Genomic DNA, 23,630 nt, shown 5'->3' with positions numbered 1-23,630 from the left:
ACAAAATCTGGACTCAAATTGGTATTAATTATTTGTACCAGAAAAGAGTTTTGTTGCCCAAAAGCTTTCTGGTCAAGTTTCCTGCAATAATCCACCCTTTTTCCCTCTTATTTCTCAAATGCTCCCCTCTCCCACAAGCTCAATAATGTCCTTTAGTGCATTAAAAGAAAGATCTTCTGTTTCCATAGCACTTTGTCATGGCACTTGAAACTGTGATCAGTGTTGATTATTTAGGCAGACACAGTAGGCAATTTTGTACACCACAAGATCTCGTAAACAGCAAATCAAATCAATGACTTTATGTAGTTCGGGGTTTACCTTCATGTGTTTCGGTGTCAAATTTTACTTCACTCCTGTGAAGAAATTTGAGGTTTTTTTATTACAGTAAAGGTGCTATATAAATACAATGGGTGACATTTTACGAGAGTGGGATTTTACGTTCCCACCGAAGCCATTGAGGTTCAGAATGTCTCACCGCATTTTACAACCCTGTCCCCGCCGAAACAGGACCCTAAAATTCTGCCCAAGCTGTTGTTGTCATTTGATAGTTTTGGTTGATTTAGAACTATTAACTATTAAGGACACTGAAAAAACACCCTGCTCTCCTTCAAATAGTGTCATGGGATCTTCCCATGCATTTAAACTGACAAAAGAGACAGCGGGGGCATATCTCAACCAAAAGGCAGCATTTCTGATACCTCTGTCAATGCAGCACTCCCTCAGTACTCCATTAAAGCATCTACCAGGATTATGCCCTACATCTTATGTTTAAAAAGTAATTTTTAAATATATTTCAGAATTTCAACCCTGGAGATGCATTCAATCTAGAAAACTTGAAGACTATAAAAAGGTAATGTTACTATTTTATTTCAATACAGTTAGAACTTCTTGGTCATATCAAATGTTTAACCAATTTTTTGGAGTTCTTTGAAGGAGTCACATGTGCTGTGGATAAAGGAGAATCGGTGGATGTACTGTACTTAGATTTCCAGAAGGCATTTGATAAGGTGCCACATCAAAGGTTATTGCAAAGTAAAAGCTCATGGCGTAAGGGATAACATATTGGCAAGGATAGAAGATTGGCTAGTTAACAGGAAACAGAGGGTAGCCATAAATGTGTTTTTTTTCTGACTGGTGCGATGTAACGAATGGTGTGCCACAGGGATCTGTGCTGGGGCCTCAACCTTTTACAATGTATGTAAATGACTTGGATGAAGGGGCAGATGGTATGGTTGCCAAATTTGTTGATGACACAAAGTAAGTTGTAAAGAGGACGTAAGGAAGTGACATAGCTAGGTTAAATGAGTGGGCAAAGACTTGGCAAATGACGTACAATGTGGGAAAATATGAAATTGTCCACTTTGGCTGGAAGAATAAAAAAGAAGCATATCATCTAAATGGTGAGAGATTGCAGAGCTCTGAGATGCAGAGGGGTCTGGGTGTCCAAGTGCATGAATCACAAAAGTCTAGTGTGCTGGTACAGCAAATAATTAGGAAAGCTAATAGAATGTTGTCATTTAATGCGAGGGGAATTGAATACAAAAGTAGGGAGATTATGCTTCAGTTGGACAGGGCACTGGTGAGGTCACATCTGGAGTTTTGTGTACAGTATTGGTCTCCTTGTTTAAGGAAAGATGTAAATACGTTAATACCAGGAATGGGCAGGTTGCCTTATGGAGAAAGGTTGGACAGGTTAGGTTTGCATCCACTGGTATTTAGAAGAGTAAAAGGTGACTTGATCGAAACCTTTAAGCTCCTGTGGGGTCTTGACAGATTGAATGTGGAGAGGATGTTTCCTCTTGTGGGAGAATCTAGAACATGGGATCACTGTTTAAAAATAAGCAATCGCTCATTTAAGATAGATTTGAGGAGAATTTTTTTCTCTCAGAGTGCTGTGAATCCTTGGAACTCTCTTCCCCAAAATGCAGTGGAAGCAGAGTCTTTGAATACTTTTAAGGCAGAGCAAGATAGATTCTTGATGAACAAAGGAGTGAAATGTTATTGGGGTTAGGCAGGTGGTTACAACCAGATCAGCCATGATTTTATTGAATGGGGGAGCAGGCTTGAAGGGCCGAGTGCTCTACTCGTTCCTAATTTGTATGTTTGTATGTAAATTTGTCAGCTAAAGGGTTTTACTCCCTCTTGTGTACTATTTTTGCACAGTGCCTTTTTAATACAAAATGCATTAATCTTCTGTCCCAGTTGTCCTAATGCATCTGTTAACCCATTTAAAATAAAACAGATTAGTCACTGTCTTAAAACCATACAGATATCATGGGAATGGAAACATGTTAACTAGTGCATTAAAAAAAAGAAAGGCTTGCATTTCTGTAGTGCACTTCATGGTGTCCCAAAGCAACTAATGAAGAGCTTTTTAAGTGCAGTCACCATTGATATATGGGAATCATGGCAATTAATATGCGCACAGTGAGCTCTTACAAGCGGCAATGTGATAACAACCAGATAATCTGTTTTTGTGTTGTTGAATGAGGGAGGGATAAATATAGGCCTGGGCACCTTGGATAACTCCCTTGCTGTGCTTCAAGAGAGATCTTTTACCAGAGAAGGCAGACAGGGCCTTGGTTTAACATCTCATCCAAAAAACACCTGCTGCGACAGGGCCATAAAATGCGGCAAGCCGTTCAAAAGTCCATTGACTTTGGCGGGACCGGAAAATTCTGTCGATGGGAGGGGCCATAAAATCTGGAGTGTCAGTCTAGATTCAAGTCCTAGAGTGAGACTTGAATCCATAACCTTCTGACTCTGAGGCAAGACTGATACCAACTGAACCTCAGCTGACAGAGAAAATTAAATGCATTAGCTTCACATACTTTATCATTGAGCTGTACATAATTATCTAAATATTATGTACTTTGCACATCTATTGTTTCACTTGTAAAAGTCTGGCAATATAAGCGTTAATATATCTTTGGATGGGTCAATATTAAGAGTTTCAAATCATATAATTTTTTGGCATTTGTCCATGTTGGAGAAGTCTATTTTTATTCAAGATTTTATTTTCATATTAGTGTAAACATAACTACAAGAATTCTACTTTCTTATTTTGGTAAATTTAGGAACCGAATTCACCGTTGCCCCAAAATTTTGCATCAAGTTCCACCCCCTGATATTTCAAGGAGTGAAGTACTTCGATTAATTTCCTCTGCATCTAAAGTAATAGTTGCCACTGTAAGTAATCTTTAATTTGTACTTTCATTTTCAGACTGAATCATTTTCAGAATGACTTTCACTGTCAAAACTCTTTCCAAAAAAAAAAATAAAAGCTACAAGTGACTTTTGTTCATTTAACAAATTAGTTGGATATTTTCCAAAGATTACAATGTAGTTACGTTATTATTTCCAATTCTGTCACAAAATCAAAGCTGTTATCACACAAATGACTTACATCTTTTCCTATGTTTAGTTTTCAGAATAGATCATTTGCACAAATTACATAAGCATGTAAATGGATCACAGCTGTTCAACTTATTGCAAAACCTTAGGAAGAAATATATACACATTGGGCGTGGTTTTCTGTGCCCACCAGTGTCAGGCGTGTTCAGTGGCGTGAGTGGACAATATGGCGTGATTGGTTTTACGACAGTGTGAAACCAGTTCTCAATCATCCGCTCAGCCTGCCAATGGCCGGCTGCCATTCCCATTCAGTCGTCAGGAACCTCATTGTAATACAACAGCATATCCACTGCCAGTGGCCATGAAAGTGACCAAGGTGCTCAATATCTATGCCAGTGGCTCCTTTCAGGGCCCTACAGATGACCTCTGGGATCTCACAAGCTTCCACCCACAAATGCATCCATTAGGTCACAGACGCCGCCTTTGCAAGGACACACAACTTTGAGCATTTTGCCTGAGACCAGGACAACCAGGATGCAAGAGCAACTGGATTCACCCAGTCTCGGGTTTGCCACAGGTGCAGGAAAGCCCTGGACCAAGGTCTCCATGGCAGCTGTCATCCTAGCAGTGTTGACCTCGGAGTGAAGGCGGACAGAATCCTCTATCGTGCCTTGCAATCTGAGGAGTGCAGTGGACATCCCTTCCTGATGTTCCCGAGCTTGACTTTGCAGCTCCAGCAACTGTGACATGATCAAGTCCAGAGGCTCCTCATGTGACTCAGACTCAGCAAAGTTCTGGCCTCCAGCAGTCCTCCGAGTGCCGGAAACTGGGGAAGTCCCTGCCTCCACCTGCTGTGGATTGGACAGTACAATGTACTCACCAGATTGTGATCTTAGAGCTATTCTAAAGCTAGGTCCCACTGAGGTATGTTCCTTGCGCTGGTGGAGGGTGTGAGTGAGCGCTGTGACGGGACTTCAGGGTGAGTGTCTCCAGATTCCCCTTCGGAGGTTTCTTCAGGGCTTGATTGGAAGCCCTGGGCCGTGGGTTGTTTGGCAGATGTGCCTGTGAAAGCAAGGAGGGATAATTAGTGCATGGCAGTATCCTGTGAAACAGGACACATCACTCACAGCATGGTTGTCTGATCGATGTTGCACTGCTGGACCCTCACTTGATAGAGCATCGCTGACCTCATTCAGCACAGGACAGGTCCAGATCCTCGCCGGCCAACTGGATGGCTCTGTTTTCAAAGTCTGTGAGGACCTTGGTTTCAGGCATTCTGCCACCGGTCTGCAACATCTCACTCTTGTTGTGTGCCAGCTTGTTCTGCATGAATAGAGATGGAGAAAGTGTAAGGAGGATGCCTGCCAGGCCAGATGATAAATGTGCCTGGCATGTGAGGATTGTGAGTGGTCCCATGGACAGGATGAGGACAATGACAGTGAGTGTGAGAGAGTCAATGGTGATGTCCCTTGAACCAGCAGTGAGTGAGGGCCCTGTGGATGTGTGATGGGTTTGTGAGTGTGTGAGTTGAGAGTGATGAGAAGAGTAAATTACCCTGGCAGAACGGAGGAGATCATTCATCCTCTTGCGGCTCTGGGTGGCTGTCCTCCTTTGAAGGGCATTGGCACTGACCACCGCTGCCACCCAAGCCAGGTTAGTGCTGTCGCTGCTCATCCTGCAGCCAGAGCCGGGGTAGAGGACATCCTGATGGGCCCCCACGGCATCCAAAAGGCACTCTCGGGTCGCTGAACCTGGTGTTGCAGTCTTCTTCAGTTTCAGGGCCATGTCTTCTGTGCAGTGGTGGCCTGGAAGCACTGATATTTGTGCTTGCGGCTGGACTTTAAATAAGGCGCCCGACGTGATGCAGCAGTGGGGTGATGGTGGGAGGGCGAATGAGAGACTGCTCACCATCAAAACATGATATGTTATTCCAGGAAGATTATCTTAGGACAAAAATCCAAGTTGTCTGAAATATTAGTCTTGTATGGATGTTGCCTTAACAAACATCAGATTAGTGAATTACATGAGGAGTCATTCTCCGGACATAGGAACACAGGAGCAGAAGGCCGCTCAGCCCATTGAACCTGCTCCGCCATTTAATACGATCATGGCTGATCAAGTACTTCAATGCCTTTTACCCACACTATCCCCATAACCCTTTACGTTATTGTAAATCAGAAATCCTTCAATCTCTACCTTAAACATACTCAATGACTGAGCTTCCACAGCCTCTGGGGTAGAGAATTCCAAAGATTCACAGCCCTCTGCGTAAAGAAATTTCTCTTCATCTCGGTCCTAAGTGGCTTCCCCCTTATTTTGAAATTGTGTCCCCTGGTTCTAGACTCCCCAACCAGGGGAAATATCTTAGCTGCATCTACCCTGTCTATTCCTTTAAATATTTTGTAGCTTTCAGTGAGATCACCTCTCATTCTTCAAAACTCTAGAGTTTCCCCAATCTCTGTTCATAAGACAGTCCTGCCAACCCCGGAACAAGTCTGGTGAACCTTCGCTGCACTCCCTCTATGGCAATAATATCCTTTCTGAGGTAAGAGGACCAAAACTGCACACGCTACTCCAGGTACGATCTAACCAAGCTTCTATACAATTGGAGCAAGACTTCACTACTCCTGTACTCAAATCCTCTTGTGATAAAGGCAAACATTCCATTAGCTTCCTACTTGCCTGCTGCACCTGCATGTTAGCTTTCAGTGACTTATGGACAAGGACACCCAGGTCCCTTTGTACATCTGCACTTTCTAATCTCATTTATACTTTGCACATCTGTTCCTTCTACCAAAGTGGATAACCTCACATTTTTCCACATTATATTCCATCTGCCATGTTCTTGCCCGCTCACTAAGTCTGTCCAAATCCTCCTGTAGTCGTTTACATCTTCCTCACAACACACATTCCCACCTAGCTCTGTGTCATCCGTGAACTTGGAAATATTACATTTGGTCCTCACATCAAAATCATTGGTATATATTGTGAATAGATGGGGCCCAAGCACTGATACTTACAGTATCCCACTAGTCACAGCCTGCCAAGGTGAGAATGACCCATTTATTCCTACTCTATAGGCAGGATTTTTCAGTCAGTGTGCGGGGTTGGGCCCAACACACTGACGCATAAAATGACATGCGATGATGTCGGGCGTGCGTCCCGATGTCATCACGCTGTCTCGCGATGTTTCACTCGGCGGGCACGCGCTGGAGTCGGCTGCGCGCCCACCGAAATTTAAACAGCCTGTTAAGGCCATTAACGAAGTGATTAAGGTTGGTGGGCAGGTCAAGCGACCTCCATGTGTTTTAGGAAACCTCATCCTAAAGCTTTTATTAGTTAAATAAAAAGGTTTTCCTAAATATAAAAATGTGTCCCATCTCATGTGATAGTCACATGAGGGGACGTGTTTAAATAAAATTTAAAACATTTATTCATTAATTGCAATAGCGATTCAATCTCCCTGAGGCACAAAGCTGTCGCAGGGAGATTAAAGCACACTTCAAGAGCGCTGGCCCCGACTCTCTCTCCTCTCCCCACCTGCACAGGTAGCACTGAGCGCTACGGCTCACATCTTACCCTGGGCAGGCTTTAATTGACCCATTCGTGTAAAATGGCTCCGCGACCACCCCCACCCGCTCCCACCGGGCCCACCCACCTCCTGAAGAACTCAGGCCTCTGTTTTCTGCCTGTTAGCCAATCCCTAGTCCAGGCCAGTATATTGCCTCCTATCCCATGTACTTTTATTTTGCTAATCAACCTCCTGTGGGGGACTTTATCAAAAACCTTTACGGACATCAAGGGCAGAATTTTCTGTCTGGTGGGTGGGCGGAGCGGGCGCGGACCCAGACCCGAACACCGCCCACAATCGGGTCCGCGCCACCATTTTACGCGGGCAGGACAATTAAGGCCCGCCCAGCATGAATCACAGCTCCCGAGGACAATGGGAGTAGGTGGGCGGTGGTGGGACTTCAATATCTGCCTGGTCCAATGGCGACCCGACGGCCTGTTTTAAAAAGTTGCTGCAACCTGGCTACTGGGGGGGGCTCCCCAGAGCGATGCTGGCAAGCAGACCAGGCAGGAGGGTAGGGCAAGGGGGGCACTGTGCCCCTCGTTTTTCCGATGATTGCCTTGCTGGCCTCCTCGAGGGGATGGCAGCACGGGAGAAGGAGGCCCCTCCCCCACATGACCAAACGTGCCAGGGAGGAGGTAGCGGAGGTTTTGAGCTCCCACGATGTGGTGCAGCGCACCTAGATCCAGTGCCACAAGCATTTCAATGACCTCTCGTGCTCGGGAAGGGTCAGTACCACATTGGCATTGGTCATTTAGCCCAGCAGATAGGCTACCCCCCTTCTCCACCACCACCCCCCCCACTTCCCCCCCACCCCCACCCCCCCCGCCCCAAATCTGAGTGTAGTGACCGCATTGAATCATTGACGGCATGTATCCTTCGCTGGGTGGGCCAGCAGATATTGCCCGTGCCTAGGTCACCCTGAGGGAATGGTGATGAGAGGGGCTCTGCACCCACCTAGGCGCAGTGCTGGAACTCCAGGACATGTCAAAGTCAGGGTGCTGACTTGCTGGGAGGGAAACTTCAAGGTGGTGTGGCACCGATCGATCTGCTGCCCTCTGCGCTCCACGTGCTTGTACCTCCTTGCTATGGAAGGTGTGGTGCCAAATGTGATGTAGGCAACATTTGGCGAAGGTGGGGTGGGACAGGCCTGACATCTTTGTGTGAGTGTTCGGCAGCAGCGGGGTGAGGAGGCACTGGAGCCCTACAATGCCCCACTCTGGTTGGGGTGGGCCGTCCGCAAAGAGAATCCAGGTACAAGTAGCACTAATCAATGCTCTTCTCTCCTTTTCAGGAGAAGAATGCACTTAAGGACACCAAGCGGGTCAGGACTGGCGGAGGGCCGGTCCAGGTGGTAATGCTAGCCGGTTCGAACAGGAGGCCCGAGATCTGGAGAGGCACCATGTGTCCAGGTCCACCGGTGTCAGTGAGGCTGGGATGCCACGGGCAGGTATGTTTGCCCAGCACTGAGGTCACCATTATTCTCGCAGCAGCCATGGCAGTGCTGAATGTTCAGTGATTGAAGTTTGCAACATGGCTTAGCCATTGCTTATGGAAGGATGAGCACATAATGATCTGGAGGACAGGGATGCACATTGACATTGTCTCCACATTAACTGATCCAATGTCCTTGTTCTTCCTTTCAGCATCAGTGGAGCAGGGCCAGGAGGAGCAGCAGGTGCCCCCTCTCACACCTGAGGGCCCTGAAGTCTCACCAGTGTCACACCATCTCTGCCAGGCAGGCTCCAGCACAAATACCAGCACCTCAGTGGGAATTAGAACATCGGCTAGTGTCCCGGGGCACAGCGGTGAGAGCACTTCACAGTCGCTGGAGGAACTGGCAGAGACAGAGAGTGCCCATGGCGCCAGCAGTCAGAGGACTGCAGGGGACCAGGCACATGCTCAGTCGGTACCTGATGATGTGTCTCTGGAGTCGTCCACAAGGCAGCAAATGCAGGAAATGCGGCCAGGTGTGCGGGAGCATCTGGGGGAGATACACAAGGCCATGCTTGGCTTGGTGTCTGTGGTGGAGGAGTCCACGCAATGAGCCACATGTCAGAGCACCATGCATCCTCCATGGAGAGAGTGGTGACTCTCATGGAGAGGCTCCTCCAGGAGACCAATCAGCGTTTCCTGGGGATACGCTCGGACCAGCAAGCCCTCACATCGGCATTGACCTCAGCTGGTCAGTGCCAGTGTGGGAGATGGTCTGGGCACCAAATTTCCCAGCTCGGTGCCCATCCATCCACGGTGAGCAGGGAGGTCCGAGGTGACCTCATGTCGGCGCAGCAGTTGCCTGTTGTCTCTGTGGGCTCCTCTCAGGGAGCTCCAGATGAGGGCGGCAGCTCCTCTGCCCCTCTGCCAGTGACTGTTGCATTCGATGAGGCTGCGACGACTGGGGAGATTCCAGCTGTGGAACTGGCAGCTCCCTCCCAGGCTGAGCCAGCACAGGCTTCACGGGCCAGAAGACGATCGCCAAGGTCATCGAGGCCTTCAGGACAGCAGAGTCAGCAGGCTAGCTTAAATGTGAGTCCCAGCGAGGGAGAAGCACCAAGACGTAGCACCCGAAAGCGTAAACATAAGGCAGCTTCGGCACACCATGGGTTTATCACTGGTGCTTTTGTGTTGGCCTGAGATGAGATCTTTATGAGTTGGTGTGACGTTGAACACCTTTGTCATTTTGTTTCCTTAAGTTCCTTTTGTTATACCATTAAATTCAGACATGTCACCATGGCTGAGAGTGCCTCTTTTCTTCTGCAGGTGGATGTTACCAATAATGTTATGAGTGATTTGTGGGACATTCAGCTTTATTGACAAGGCCCTAAGTTAATATTCCTATCCAAGCAGATTTTGCTCTCAGGTATTGAGTATGGAGCCTACAGCCCAGGCTTGTCCTGGAGGTCCATCTGTGGTGTGCTAGCTGAAGGTTTGTTGGATTAAAGCCCTCCCGGGTGTCCCTGCCTCCCTGGAGTATGCCCGGGTCAGCAACTACCCTCTCAGCATTTCCCTGTGCATGCTCATCCTCAGACTCACTGCTGGATCATCGTGTGCAGCGTCTTCATCGTCCACTGTGTCCTCTCTTTCCAGCACAAGGTTGTGGGGCATGCAACAGGCAACCACTATCACCGAGACACGATCTGGGGGGTACTGGAGTGCGCCCCCTCAACAATCCAGGCATCGGAAGTGCATTTTGAGAAGACCGATAGCTCTTTCCACCACAGCCCTTGTGGAGCCGTGGCTCCTATTGTACTGATGCTCAGCTTCTGTTCTTGGATGGTGGAGAGGCGTCCTGAGCCACCTTCTGAGGGGATAGCCCTTGTCACCCAACAGCCATCCATCCAGCCGGGCTGGAGCACTGAAGAGCCCCGGCACCTGGGAGTAGGCGTCTGAGGATGTAGGTGTCGTGGGAGCTGCCTGGGTACCTTGCACAGACTTATAGAATCAGCATCCTGTGGTCACACACTATCTGCACGTTCATGGAGTGGAAGCCCTTCCTGTTGACGAAGGCACCGGGCTCACCTGCTGGCACCTTGATGGCCACACGTGTACAGTCTATAGCACCCTGGACACGGGGAAAGCCAGCAATGGCCGCGAAGCCTCTGGCTCGCTGTGTCTGACTGGCCTGGTCACAGCGGAAGTGGATGAAGGTCAATGCCCGTCTGAACAGAGCGTCTGTAACCTGCTTGACACAAGTGTGGACAGCTGATTGGGAGACACCCCAAAGATCACCCACTGAGCCCTGGAAGGAGCCAGATGCATAGAAGTTGAGGGCAGCTGTGACCTTCAGAGCTGCTGGCATGGGGTGTCCACCCACACAGTTAGGGGAGATCTCAGGTCCAATCATCTGACAGATAAAGTTGACTGTCTCCCTCCAGAGTCAGAGCCTCCTTCGGCACTGCACCTCAGACATATTGAGGTAGGTGCTTCACCACCTGTTTACCCTGGCAGCAGGATTGGGGCATTTTCTGTGACCCCTTCCGCCTTGGACAACCTTTTGGCCCTGCAGCCCTTGTGCCTGTGCCTGTCCTCCCAAAGGTGGCTCCCCTGGAGGATGAATGTGCACTCCTGGCCTCCTCCACCTTCTAGCCCTCCCTGCCTCCTCAGAGGAAGTGCCTCCAGTGAAGAGTTCAACTTCCATTCCCAGGCTAAGGGAAGGCTTCCTGAAACCTGCAGGCCCAGAAAAGATTCCTCGCTGCAGAGTGCAGACCTGAAGGTTGTGAGTCCAGTCGAAGCAGCTGGTGTGCGTTTTGAAGTATAGCAGCTCACACAGGCAAGTATCAATAACTTTGCAAATTAAACATTTGACAGAGCACACTCACAACCCCACTGAGCCCTCTTATCCTGCCCAAGGATGAAGTTTATACAAATGTCTCCTACCTACCTGCCCGTTGTGCCCATGTGACAACCCGAAGATTGCACGGACACCGAAAAATCAGCGTCAATTGGCGTCTCAATGGCCTTAAGTGGCCCGTTAATTAATGGCGGGCACACATCGGATATCATCGCGCACCCGCCCAACGAAATATCGCGATGGCGCGCGGTGACATTGGGACACCACGCGTCATTTTACACGTCGGCGTGCGGGTCCCACCCCCTCACGCCAACCGGAAAATTCTACCCCAAGATACCAAAAATGACAATGAAACAATTGGATAAACAATCATTTTTATGGGTGATCTTGGTTTAGGGTTAAATGTTGGCCAGGCCACCTGGAAACACCCCTTTTCTTTCTGCAAGTGGCATGTGATCTTTTACATCCAGTTCAGAGGGTCTCAGTTGATCTAAAGGACAGCATCTCAGACTGTGCAGTACTCCTTCCCAATGCTCAAGCCTCTTGAGTGTGCCTTAAAACAGCAATCTTCTGACTTAGAAGTGAGAGTGCCAGCACTATTCCATGGCTGATATCCAAGATCTCAAATCCTGTCTTGGTCTGCCGCAGTAGGTTTCAAGTCCAATTTTGCATATCCTCCAGATGACTATTTACATGTGAGTGAGAGCCTGGGCAACAAGTAGAAAAGACCATGTTCTCTGACTTTACTTAAACTGAATACATCAAGACAATTGTTACAGATAAACAGCAATTTGTTCTGTAAACCAACTTATTTAAATTGTTTATTTCCAGCTTAGGTATGAAGTACTAATAATATTACTTAGAATTGGTTCTCAGAAGCTGCTATAGCTTACAATAACCATGAGCTAACTAACTTCAGTAGAATTGCACGCCTGTGATTTCCACAGTGGGTGGGGATTCTGATATATATGGCTGATTATGCCATTTCCCCATAGCCTTCGCTCAGCCTCCACTGAAGTTAAGGCAGGAGAACGTCCATAGAAATCCTACCCTGTTATCATTTTCCAGGATGATTCAGGAATTGTGTCAAGTCAGCTATAATTTCAGATTTATTACACATTGGTTTCAGAAATTAAAGCATGAGATCATAAAAGATTTTGAAGTGTCAACATGAAGGATTGCAATTTAATAACAATTTTCCACTTCTAAAATATTAGGAAGTAATACCCCAAAATCCAAACAAGAAACACAGTCCAAAGATAAGAACGGTAAGTATTTGGAAATTTTGTTTCTCTGCTAACTTTATTTATATAGTAACGTTATTTATGAAATTATTTTGAGAAAGTATAAGAACAATTAAAAGAAACTCTTGAAAGTAATTGTGACATATTGATGATTAATACTTGTTCAAAAAAGTTATTTCACAAAATGATGGAATGGACTCTAATAATTCAGTGTAAAGAAAATCAGCATAAATTTGTTTACCATAAATTGAAATGTGGGAAATTCTAAACTTGCGTTATTTTGAAATATAGAAATAATATTGCAGTCATTAAAGAAAATGATTATTAGAGTATTGACAATTACCAAAACTATCTAGTTTTGTATCTCTTGCAGGTTTTGAGAAGTTAAGTCTTATGATCAAATGCCAATAGACAATTTCTTAAACATCAAACTCCTCTCTATTTTTTTCCATCAAATCTATAACCTAAATATTACAGTTAATTTATGTTATCATATGAATGCATAACACACTCAAATTCTTCTCTTCAATATTTTAACAGAAGTGTTAGCCTATTTATTTTAAATAGGTTTACTCTTCTGATCAGAGACAAATTTAATAAGAGTACAGTAAACATTCATACGTTGATAATGTAATAACTAGCTTTATGTTTTTAAATGTTCATATTTACAAATTTATATTGATAGAAAGAGCTTTGCATACTCTCCATTTTGTTTTGCAGACAGTTGAATAAACTGGAATGCCATAAGCCAAAGTGTTCCCTACAGAGCTAGTCATGATCTGAAGTTCTGTTTAGACATTTAGGGAAAGCTGGATGCTTTCATGTTTTTCATTTTGGCTGAATATTTCCAACATATGTGTCAGCATATACCTGGCAAATTTTTATTTCAAAAGAAGTGACCTGACAGCCATTAGTAAATAAACTGGTAATAATGATAGGCAGTGGACACAGTCCACAATTTGTTTTGCCATAATAGTCGGTCTACAAACAAGATGCTCCTGGATAATTGATGTTGCACAAGTACAGTGTGGTCTTTTCCTTTTTTAAAAAAACATCTTTTACTTTCTTTATTTTTAGAACCAACATCATTTGCCATGTATTTATGATAAACCAATGGGAAAGTTATGTCTTTCTTACTAAGATACGACTGTCTTTTTTCTTTTGATGTAATTTTGCTTTTGTTGGAAGTAAAAGCACTGTAGTTCCTAAAACGCTGTAAATATATTTTTTTCTGGTGTCCTATATTTATTTTATTGCTGTACGCTTTGAATTTCACATAACTATCCAAGAAGACCTTCATTGACTGGTTCCCTGCCTGACTGGAAGTCAAGCCTGACAATCAGATTTGGCTTACTGTCGGGGGAGCAGTTGATGACGTCAAGTGTACACTGTGGAGTCGAAAGCCCACAGCATGCAGGGAATCCTAGCTGCCAGATTCCTACAACTATTGTCTTGTCTTTCCCGCCAAGTTAGTCAAACGTGATTTTTCCTTAACAAATTTATTTTCCATGGTTTTCCACGCTTTCCCAACTTTGGTTTATATTCATGAGTTTTCTTCTGTACTAATTAGAAATATACTAATGATCTGTGTTTTTGATTGTACAATAGCACCCAATTTGATGCTAATTTTAGCTTTGTCTATTGTGAGACTTTGCTCTATTTAACAAAGCTATCCCTGTCCAATATATGAACTATTGCCCATATTGTAAACAGTTCAAAACTGCTCTTATTTGTATTGATGGACGTAATATCTACGAGGAAAGGTTAGACAGACTGGGCTTGTTTCCACTGGAGTTTAAAAGAGTGAGGGGTGACTTGATTGAAGTACATAAGACCCTGAATGGTCTTGACAAGGTGGACGTGGAAACAATATTTCCTTTGATAGGTGAGTCAGAAGGCTGTGAATCTTTGGAATTCTCTATCCCAGATGGTTGTGGATGCTCCATCGTTGAATATATTTAAGGCTGGGATAGACAGATTTTTAGTCTCAGGGAATCAAAGGATATGGGTGGTGGGTGGGAAAGTGGAGTTGAAGCCCCAAGATCATATTGAATGGTGGAGCAGGCTCAACAGGCCATGTGGTCTACTCCAGCTCCTATATATTGTGTTCTTGTAGATTGAGAACTTGCTGGATGAATTTCAGATACCTTGGGCTGAATTTTGCCGTTGACGAGCTAGGGGGCGGAGCCGGCATGCCTACACGTAAAATGATGCGGGATGATGTCAGGCAACCCCCAATGTCATCCCGCCCCATTTAAATTTTCAGGAAGGCGGGGACACAGCCAAATCAGCAATTGAGGCCATTGACAGGATCATTTAAACAATTAAAGGACTTGCCTGTCTAACCTTAAGGTTGGCGGGCAGGCCAGGAGCCCTAGTGGGCAATAGAGAAAACATGAAACCTCATCCATCAGTGGGGTGAGGTTTCATGTAGCGATTTAAAAAGTTTAATAAACTTATAGTGTAAATTATGAACATGTCCCATCTCTTGTGACATTGTCGCATGAGGGGGACATGTTAGGGAATTTTTTTTTCTAATTTTTATATTTTTAGAAGTGTCAGTGATCTCCCTGAGGCTGCACTTAGCCTCAGGGGGATGTGCGCTCTGTTGTGCGCATGCATGAAAGAGCTCACTCTCACTTTTGGGGAATCCCTCCCGTCCGCACAGGGAGCGCAAAGTGCTGCCCACTGGACGTCACGGTGGGTGGGCCTTAATTGGCCGCCCACATAAAATGGCAGCAGGGCCTGCTTCTCTGGCAGGGATCAGCTCCCCGCCCGCCGGAGATTGGGTCAAGCCCATCCACCCGACAGACAGAAAATTCTGCCCCTTGAGTTTGGGCTCTGGTGTCTTTAATTCAAATTGCAAATCACTAGGATTGTAGAATTTGGAAGAATAAGAAGACCACATACTGATTAGAAAATAAATGGTAGAGATCTGGGGGTACACAAATAAGCAACAATTCAAGCTAATAAAGCCACAACAAAGAGCAGATAAAGCGCTGCTGTTAATTTCTAGAAGGATAGAATTGAAGGGCTGAGAAGGTACTGCACAAAGCAAAGGAGCCATATCCTGGTGCTCTCTTCCATGCTTGTCCTTCAGCCAACTGATGAAGAGCGCAGTCAAAATCCTAGGGAAAAGTTTCCTGTTAACATCCATTTTACACTAGTTCTACAAGCAATACTTGCACCAACCAGTATGCAAGTAAACAGCTAGGAAACTTTTCTGTGCCCTGCTAAGGGCCACAGGCAACTGCATTGGTAATTTTTAAAGTGCAACAGCAGTGTAGATCACATTGAGGAAATTCCAGGTCCGAACTTTAATTTTAATCTAATAAATGTATATTTGCTTTCCTTTGCATTTCGAGATACAGTGCGATTGGTCGAAAAATTGCTGTTAAAATAACAGTGAAGCTAAATGTGTTCACCACATGTATTTATGTGCAACTGTCACCGTAACTTCAGGTGAGGGTAGCTGCGCAACTAAACGTGGAAGTCGAAAGGTTGCTGTTAGACCTGCTGCACCTTACTGACTGACGCCACCCCCCCTCCCCATTCAAATGTATTGTATGACAAGAAGTTCCTGTACTTGCACAACAAAAACAGAATTACCTAGAAAAACTCAGCAGGCGGAGAAGAAAAGAGTTGACGTTTCGAGTCCTTATGACCCTTCAACAGAACTGTTCTGCTGAAAGGTCATGAGGACTCGAAACGTCAACTCTTTTCTTCTCCGACAATGCTGCCAGACCTGCTGAGTTTTTCCAGGTAATTCTGTTTTTGTTTTGGATTTCCAGCATCCGCAGTTTTTTGTTTTTATTTTTGTTTTTATCCTGTACTTGCATGTTAGAAAGGAAATAAACTTACCACAGAAAATTAAGAAAGGTCTAACAATGTGATGAGTATCAATGACTACCAGTCACTGGCACTGAATGTGGAGACTTGTTCTTTCAGGTTTTAAATGCTCGAGATTTAAGAACATTTTTTAAACTTTTCTTTGTTTTTTTTTTCTTTTTTGTTGTTAAGAAAATCTTTCTTTCTCTCTTTTTATTTCTCTTTCTCTACCTGATTTGACATTGACCTTTCCAATTTACACTTTCGTTCAGATTCCAGATACACTGTAGAGGATGTTGCATCATGTCCATCCCACACTTTCACTAACTTGCAGGGCAATATATCAACACCATTAAACAGACAAGAGCAAATCCAACAAACAACAAGCACCATTTGTTAATCTGCCACAGGAAGCTTTCTAGAGCAGTGTATTTTCGAAATTGGCACTCACTAGGGTTGCCAACCCTCCAGGATTGGCCTGGAGTCTCCAGGAATTGCAGGGCAATCTCCAGGACACTGCCGTGTGCAACCCTGGAGAAAAATCATCGGGACATTAAGAAAGATTGTTTTTTGGCCATTTTCTTTGAACATTTCTCTTTGCCAGATATAAAAATATTGAAAATGGGAAATGAAAAGCTATATGGCCGATAGGCAAGCATCATCCAATTAGGTAATGAATCTTTTTGCTTTCCAATTAACATAGGAAGGCAGTACATCACAAGGGTGGATATGTTGACCGACTAATAGCTGGACCGTGGATTAAAGTCATGTGATGAATTTCCAGAAATATATTTAATCACAGTTGGCAACCCTTGCACTTGCTATCATTTGAAATGTGAAAATATAGTTCTGATGATCTCAAACAACATGAGCTACTTATTGTACAAAGATACTGTGAGTCCAAGAAACCATGGCAGCGATGGGGGGGTGGTGGGGGTGGTGGGGGGGGGGTGGGGGGGGTGGGGGTTGGTGGTGAGGGCGGGTGGCGGGGAAGAGAGGCAGTGGGTGTGGTGGGGGGCAGTGGCTTAACATCCTCCTGATTACTCCATCCCTGGATTTACTTTAGGCTTATGGATGTCTCCCAACTGCCCTCATTCCCTCACCCCTGCAACGAGCAAGCTATTCCTGCAAACACAGCTTGCTACCACTATCCTAATGAGGCCACTAGACTAATTGGACATGGTCCTGCCACCAGACTCATTAAATACATGCTGCATCTGCATGTGCCTCCAATACGACTATTTCTAGGCCATCTTAATTGAGGTGGAAAATGAGCAGCAATGTTCCTTTAATACACACTCCTATTCTTTGGCTGCTATCATAATTTTAAGCTTTTAAGAGCTGGATTTAACATAAAGGTAATGTCTTAAATACCTAGATTGTTTCTGCAGCAAAATGGTTAAAAGTGCTGAAACATGACAATGCTCAATTCAAAAAGCGGTGATCACTGAGTTTATCCATCAGATACCAATCTGTAGTATAATTAACCTTCTAAAACTTTATAGAAACTACAAGTTGACAAGCCAAGTGAAATAAAGCCCAAGTGGACAGAGTATGAAGTTACAGTTCAGACAGGAAGCTGCCTTGGCTCTGACTCAAAGGCAGACATTTTTATTAACTTCTATGGAGAAGAAGACAAAGTGGAAAATGTACTTTTGTGCAACTCACTTACCAATCGTATTCCATTCCAAGAATGTCAGGTAAGCAGCAGTTCAGATAATGGCCAAACTTTTCCTATAAACTACATCTTTTTTTCCTTAATTCTTAGATGCCTCCCAGAGCTAAAAAAAAATACAGTAAAAAGCAGGAATTAAGAGTACTGGCCGAAACATTTTTTTCCATCTGGGTTTTGGGATATTTCCTTAATTATGGACACAAGTGGGAATGCAGCAAACATAAAAGAATTTCTCATTTAAATTTAGAATGCAAGATGTTGATAATGTCCTAATTTAAACAAAGTGACTATTATTGATCCTCCAAAGAAAGCATTTTGTCCTTGGGTGGGATTTTCCAGTCCTGCCCACAGAGGCACTGGAAATTCTCACCCAAAGTCAATGGGCCTTTGCCTGCCTCTTCAGCTTTTCTGTCCCACCTGCAGTGATTCCCACCAAGGGCGGGAGCAGAAAATCCCGGCCCTTGTTAGCTCCTTCATTTTACATCCTTACCTTCAAAATAGGTAAGACTTTATATTTAGAAATGTTTTTGATCACTTTTTTCCTCATATATTCTAACAGATATTACTTCCAGCCATTTGGTAGTACAGAACTTAAGTATTGCTGAAAAAAGAGACATGCTGTCAAAGCTTTTTGTCTTGCACTTATCAGGACAGTTCGCGAGAAGTTACCAACAGTAACGGAGGGAACAACAATTTATGCTGCATGAGAAGAGAGTGCTGCTTGGTTGGAAAGTGAACTCTGATTGGTGGAGGTGTTGCCATGGAGAATGCAGCATGGAGCAGTTAACTGCCCAGCTTTGTTCAAAATCAAAGCGGGCAGGTCAACTCTGATTAGTCAAGGCCTTGACCTGGAGAATGAACTAGGGAATGACTGTTTCCTAAGATTTTGTTTAATTGAAAAAGGCACATGTCTGCTGTTTGCTAAGAGATAGACAGTTTCCTGGGTAATATGGCAATTTAAAAAAGGTTGCACACAATTGTCAGAGTGGCATTGTTAACTTGTAAAAGTACAGTTACTATATTCCAATTGGCAGCTTGCTTTCATATCTTAGTTGAATATGTTTTACAGACTGATGTATTTCTGGTGGAAATTCCAAATGTTGGAAAACTTCAATACATTATCATAGGACATGACAGGGAAGAGCCTGGTAAGTTTAAGCATTTGTCCCCAACAGCGGGACATCTAATAATTGGGAGAGTAGATGTTTGAAAATGCATATAATGTGACTATTAAAGTGGATTTGCTTTGTCTCTGATAAAGAGAATGCATGAAGGGATTACAGTGTAAAGGACAACAGCTTTATACAATGCTTTTATATAGGCCAGCTCATATGAGTATAATCAGACAGAAATAGACACCAAGGCAGTTTACTAGATAATAGGACAGGTGAGTGCCTGACAACATGGGATGTCCGTCCCCCCGACACCCCCACCCCCACCCCCACCCGCGCCCCCCCCCAACAACCTACCCTCCTCCTCCCCGCTGTCCCAGAAGCCCAAAATCAACTCGCCAGGGTTTTCCATTCGGGTTTCCAGTGTGACAACAAACCCACCCACTGCTGGGTTAATTAATTGTCCACTTTAAGGGCCTCAAATGGTGTTGGGTTGAGAAGGGTCGGGAAGGTCGTCCACAAGCCTTCCAGCCCTGGACTTAATTTTGGCAGAGGTGGGAAGGCAACAGGTGCCCACCCACTACCCTCCTGCCTAGTAAAAGCCCTCCCTGCCACCAAATTTGCCTTGGGGTAGGGTAATATATTACGCCCGTAGCCTGACCTTGGAGTTTTTGAAGATTCACCAGATTTTAGAAGAAATGCTTTGTTTGAAAATATCAGGATAAACTGTTTTTGGAGAAATTGTCTGTGAATTGTTGGAAGGACATAATCTGATCTTGGTTGAGGAATTGTGGTGCCTTTCTGATGCCAGATTAAGAACCCACCAGTGGGAGTATCCTATTGTGCCATATTGGCGAATGACCCAATGGAACCTGAGGGTGTTTCAGACACAAACATCACTCTTTCCAGGTTGTCAATAAGGAGTATTTTTGAACCTCTCTCAGTCTTTTTTGAGCAGATTTTATAGGGGTATTAGCGAGAAGCCCCAGTCTCCAAGGACTGAAGTTGGGCCGTACAATATCAGTACATGAGATTAGGAAAACGGTTCTCCTCTGGTACCTGCGGAATTGTAAGAGGCCGAACCATATTCTTCAGTGCCTGGAAACCTGGAGATTTGTCTGTTAATCAAATTGACACGCTGGAATAGGGTCCTGTTAGGTAACATTTGTAACAGAGGAGGCAGAAAAGTAAATTCTTATTAATTGTGTTGCCCTGGAACTGTACACACTTGTTGCTCCATCCATCCATGCCAGCTTGCATTCTGGTCATGGTGAGCCAGAAATGTATTTTCAATCTGAGATGTTGCATTGTTCTGTTTTTCAGGTTGTGGTTGTTACTTAGAAGATATTATTATAAAGGATTGCTCAAATTCAGTGACATGGGTATTTCACTGTAACACATGGTTTTCATCGCAAGCTTATGGCGAACTCGCTTTCCAGAAGTTCATGCCTTATTGTGGGCAACTTGATGACCGAGAAAATGTCCAGAAAAATGGTGAGTCATGAGGAATGAAAGGTAATGGCTTTATAAATTACATGCTGGGATCATTTACATTACATGGCCTTATCAAAACATTTTCCTCCCATTGTCCTCCCATTAACAGATCTGCAGCTGGGTGGTCTTAACAGCCAATGATGTGCATTTGCTGCTGGTTTGCCTAAGTGTCCCCAAATCCTCATTAGTTAAGCAAAGTGGTTTGGAGACCAGAAAACTACTCATTATTGGTATATCACTGCTTGGAGGGAGGACAATACAATTCACATGCAGTCTTTCAAAACAGTTAAATAGCAACACAGTTTCTCAGCAAGATAGCAGAAGGAGTAGCAGCCTGAGTGGTGTCAGCAGCTGTAAGGTGTAACAAGTTAGATTCCTGACACCAGATTATTCTCCATTTATTGCACGAGACCAAGATCAGATATACACAATGGGCTGAATTTTCCCCCCATCGGGGGAGAAGTTGAAGGGCAGGTGCGTACAGGCATGCTTCCGATTGGCACCGCTGATTGGAGGCGTGTCGCCATTTTACGTGGGCAGGCCTTAATTAGCATTATATCCGCACTGGAGCGCTATGCGCACTCATCTCCCTGAGACTAAGTGCAGCCTCAGGGAGATGGGCTGTAAATGTAAAAAAGATAAAAATAGAAAAATAAAATTTCCCTAACATGTCCATAATTTTTACAAAACCTTTATTAAAATTTTTTAAAGCCGACATGAAACCTCACCCTGCCCATGGATAAGGCTTCATGTTTTTTCTAGTTCCCATTGGGGCTCCTGGCCTGCCTGTCAACCTTAGGTTGGACGGGCAGGTCCTTTAATTACTTAATTGACCCTGTCAATGGTCTTGGGGAGATCCCCCCGATGTCACCGCGCGCCATTTTACATGTCGGCGAGCGGGCCCCACCCCCACTCGCCAGTGCGTAAAATCCTGCCCAATGTCTCTAAACTGTAGACACGCATAGAAATAAAACAGTATCTCTGCATGTTTGCTTACAACAAATCTTATCTATGTATATGTTGTTAAGATATCATACAAAGAGTCGTGGAGGTATTTGAAAACAAGGATGAGAATTTTAAAGCAGATGTTGCTTAACTGGAAGCCAAAGTATGTCAGCAAGCACAAGGGTGCAGCAGTGATCCCTGTGCTCCTATATTCTTCACAGTCTTGGACAACCAAAACAGGCACCTCAAAGTACTTGAGAAGTACCACCAGCAGCAGCTTCGCAAGATCCTCCAAATCCGGTGGCAAGTAAGGCAGCCCAACAACAGATTCCTCTCCCAAGCCAACACACCCAGCCTTGAGGTGCTAATCACCCTAAAACCAGCTCTGCACAGAGGGACATGTAGTATAAAAACAAAAAAACTGTGGATGCTAGAAATCCAAAACAAAAACAGAATTACCTGGAAAAACTCAGCAGGTCTGGCAGCATCGGCGGAGAAGAAAAGAGTTGACGTTTCGAGTCCTCGAGGGGTCTGAGTCGAAGGGTCATGAGGACTCGAAATGTCAACTCTTTTCTTCTCCGCCGATGCTGCCAGACCTGCTGAGTTTTTCCAGGTAATTCTGTTTTTGACATGTAGTATATATGTCTGACAGCAAACTCCTGAAGAAACTGCTTTACTCAGAACTCGGTCATGGCAGGAGACTCCCAGGAGGACAGCGGGGATGCTTTAGCGATGTCCTCAAAGCATCACTAAAGCATCTGTGGCTTGTGGCTGACCAAAGCGAAGAGGACTCATTCAGGAAGGCATCGAACACATCGAGAGACTTTGTTTGGAACAAAACTCCAAATAACCCAGAGATAAAAACAAAAAAACTGCGGATGCTGGAAATCCAAAACAAAAACAGAATTACCTGGAAAAACTCAGCAGGTCTGGCAGCATCGGCGGAGAAGAAAAGAGTTGACGTTTCGAGTCCTCATGACCCTTCGACAGAATAACCCAACCTGTCAACCACCACCTGCTCTACATGTGGCAGGATCATGCATTAGACATATCAGCCATTTCAGAACCCTTTGACCTGGAGTGGAAATGAGTCATTCTTGATCCCAAGGGATTGTGTAAGAGAAGAGAAGAGATAGGTGAACAGGGTTTGGTGCAAGTGAGGATGGGGACAGCAGAGTTCTGACAACATGGGAGGCCAGCCAGAAGAGTATTAGGATATTTAAGTAAAGAGGTAACAAAGACACCTCAAATGAATCAAATGAAGAGCTTCTAAAATTTAAAGTAATTTCCTTGGAAATATTTATAAACTAAAACAAAAACAATAATGTTTATTATTTTAAATAAACATTTGCACAAGAAGTGAATGTTTAATATGTAGTGGTCTCCTTAATAATTTTAAAAAGTACTGGATTTTACTGCCCCCCTGAAGGAGGTTTGCAGGCAGTATGCCTACTGCCTTCTCACCCGTCCCTACCCTGTTGCAGTTTTACCAGTGGTGGGTGAGGCATCCCACCCAAGGGCCAATTGAAATCCTTAGTTGGCTAATTAATGACCTCGTAAGGGCCTCATTCGACCACTGCTACAACACTGAAGAATCTGGACACCATCCAGGGCAAAGCAGCCCTTTTGATTGGCACCACATCCACAAACATTCACTCCGTCCACCACTGATGCACAGTAGCAGCAGTGTGTGTACCATCTACAAGATGCACTGCAGGAACTCACCAAGGCTCCTTAGACAGCACCTTCCAAACCCACAACCACTACCACCTAGAAGGACAAGGGCGGCAGACACATGGGAACACCACCACCTCAAAGTTCCCCTTCAGGTCACTCACCATCCTGACTTGGAAATATATCACCGTTCCTTCACTGTCACTGGGTCAAAATCCTGGAACTCCCTCCCTAACAGCACTGTGGGTGTACCTACACCACATGGACTGCAGCGGTTCAAGAAGGCAGCTCACCACCACCTTCTCAAGGGGCAACTAGGGATGGGCAATAAATGCTGGGCCCAGCCAGCGAAGCCCACAGCCCGTGAATTAATTTTTTAAAAATTGACCAGAGGTGGGAGAGGCCCACACCAAGCATCGAGCTTATCAGCTCTCACTGTGTG

General features: G+C 44.8%; 1 protein-coding gene across 1 annotated transcript in view; it reads left to right on the top strand.

The window, feature by feature from the left end:
* The window catches only part of LOC121287976, an 81,140-nt gene that overhangs the window by 30,874 nt on the left and 26,636 nt on the right, over nucleotides 1-23,630 (top strand). Inside the window, exons 4-9 of the mRNA XM_041206153.1 lie at nucleotides 798-850; nucleotides 3,078-3,189; nucleotides 12,434-12,484; nucleotides 17,794-17,988; nucleotides 19,033-19,111; nucleotides 20,399-20,569. Of these exons, the coding sequence (XP_041062087.1) occupies nucleotides 798-850; nucleotides 3,078-3,189; nucleotides 12,434-12,484; nucleotides 17,794-17,988; nucleotides 19,033-19,111; nucleotides 20,399-20,569 (661 nt within the window). The remainder of the gene's footprint in view (nucleotides 1-797; nucleotides 851-3,077; nucleotides 3,190-12,433; nucleotides 12,485-17,793; nucleotides 17,989-19,032; nucleotides 19,112-20,398; nucleotides 20,570-23,630) is intronic.

Source organism: Carcharodon carcharias, chromosome 15 (assembly GCF_017639515.1).
Source record: "Carcharodon carcharias isolate sCarCar2 chromosome 15, sCarCar2.pri, whole genome shotgun sequence".
In the NCBI taxonomy this organism is placed as follows: domain Eukaryota; kingdom Metazoa; phylum Chordata; class Chondrichthyes; order Lamniformes; family Lamnidae; genus Carcharodon; species Carcharodon carcharias.
This window is presented reverse-complemented; position numbering and strand designations above follow the sequence as displayed.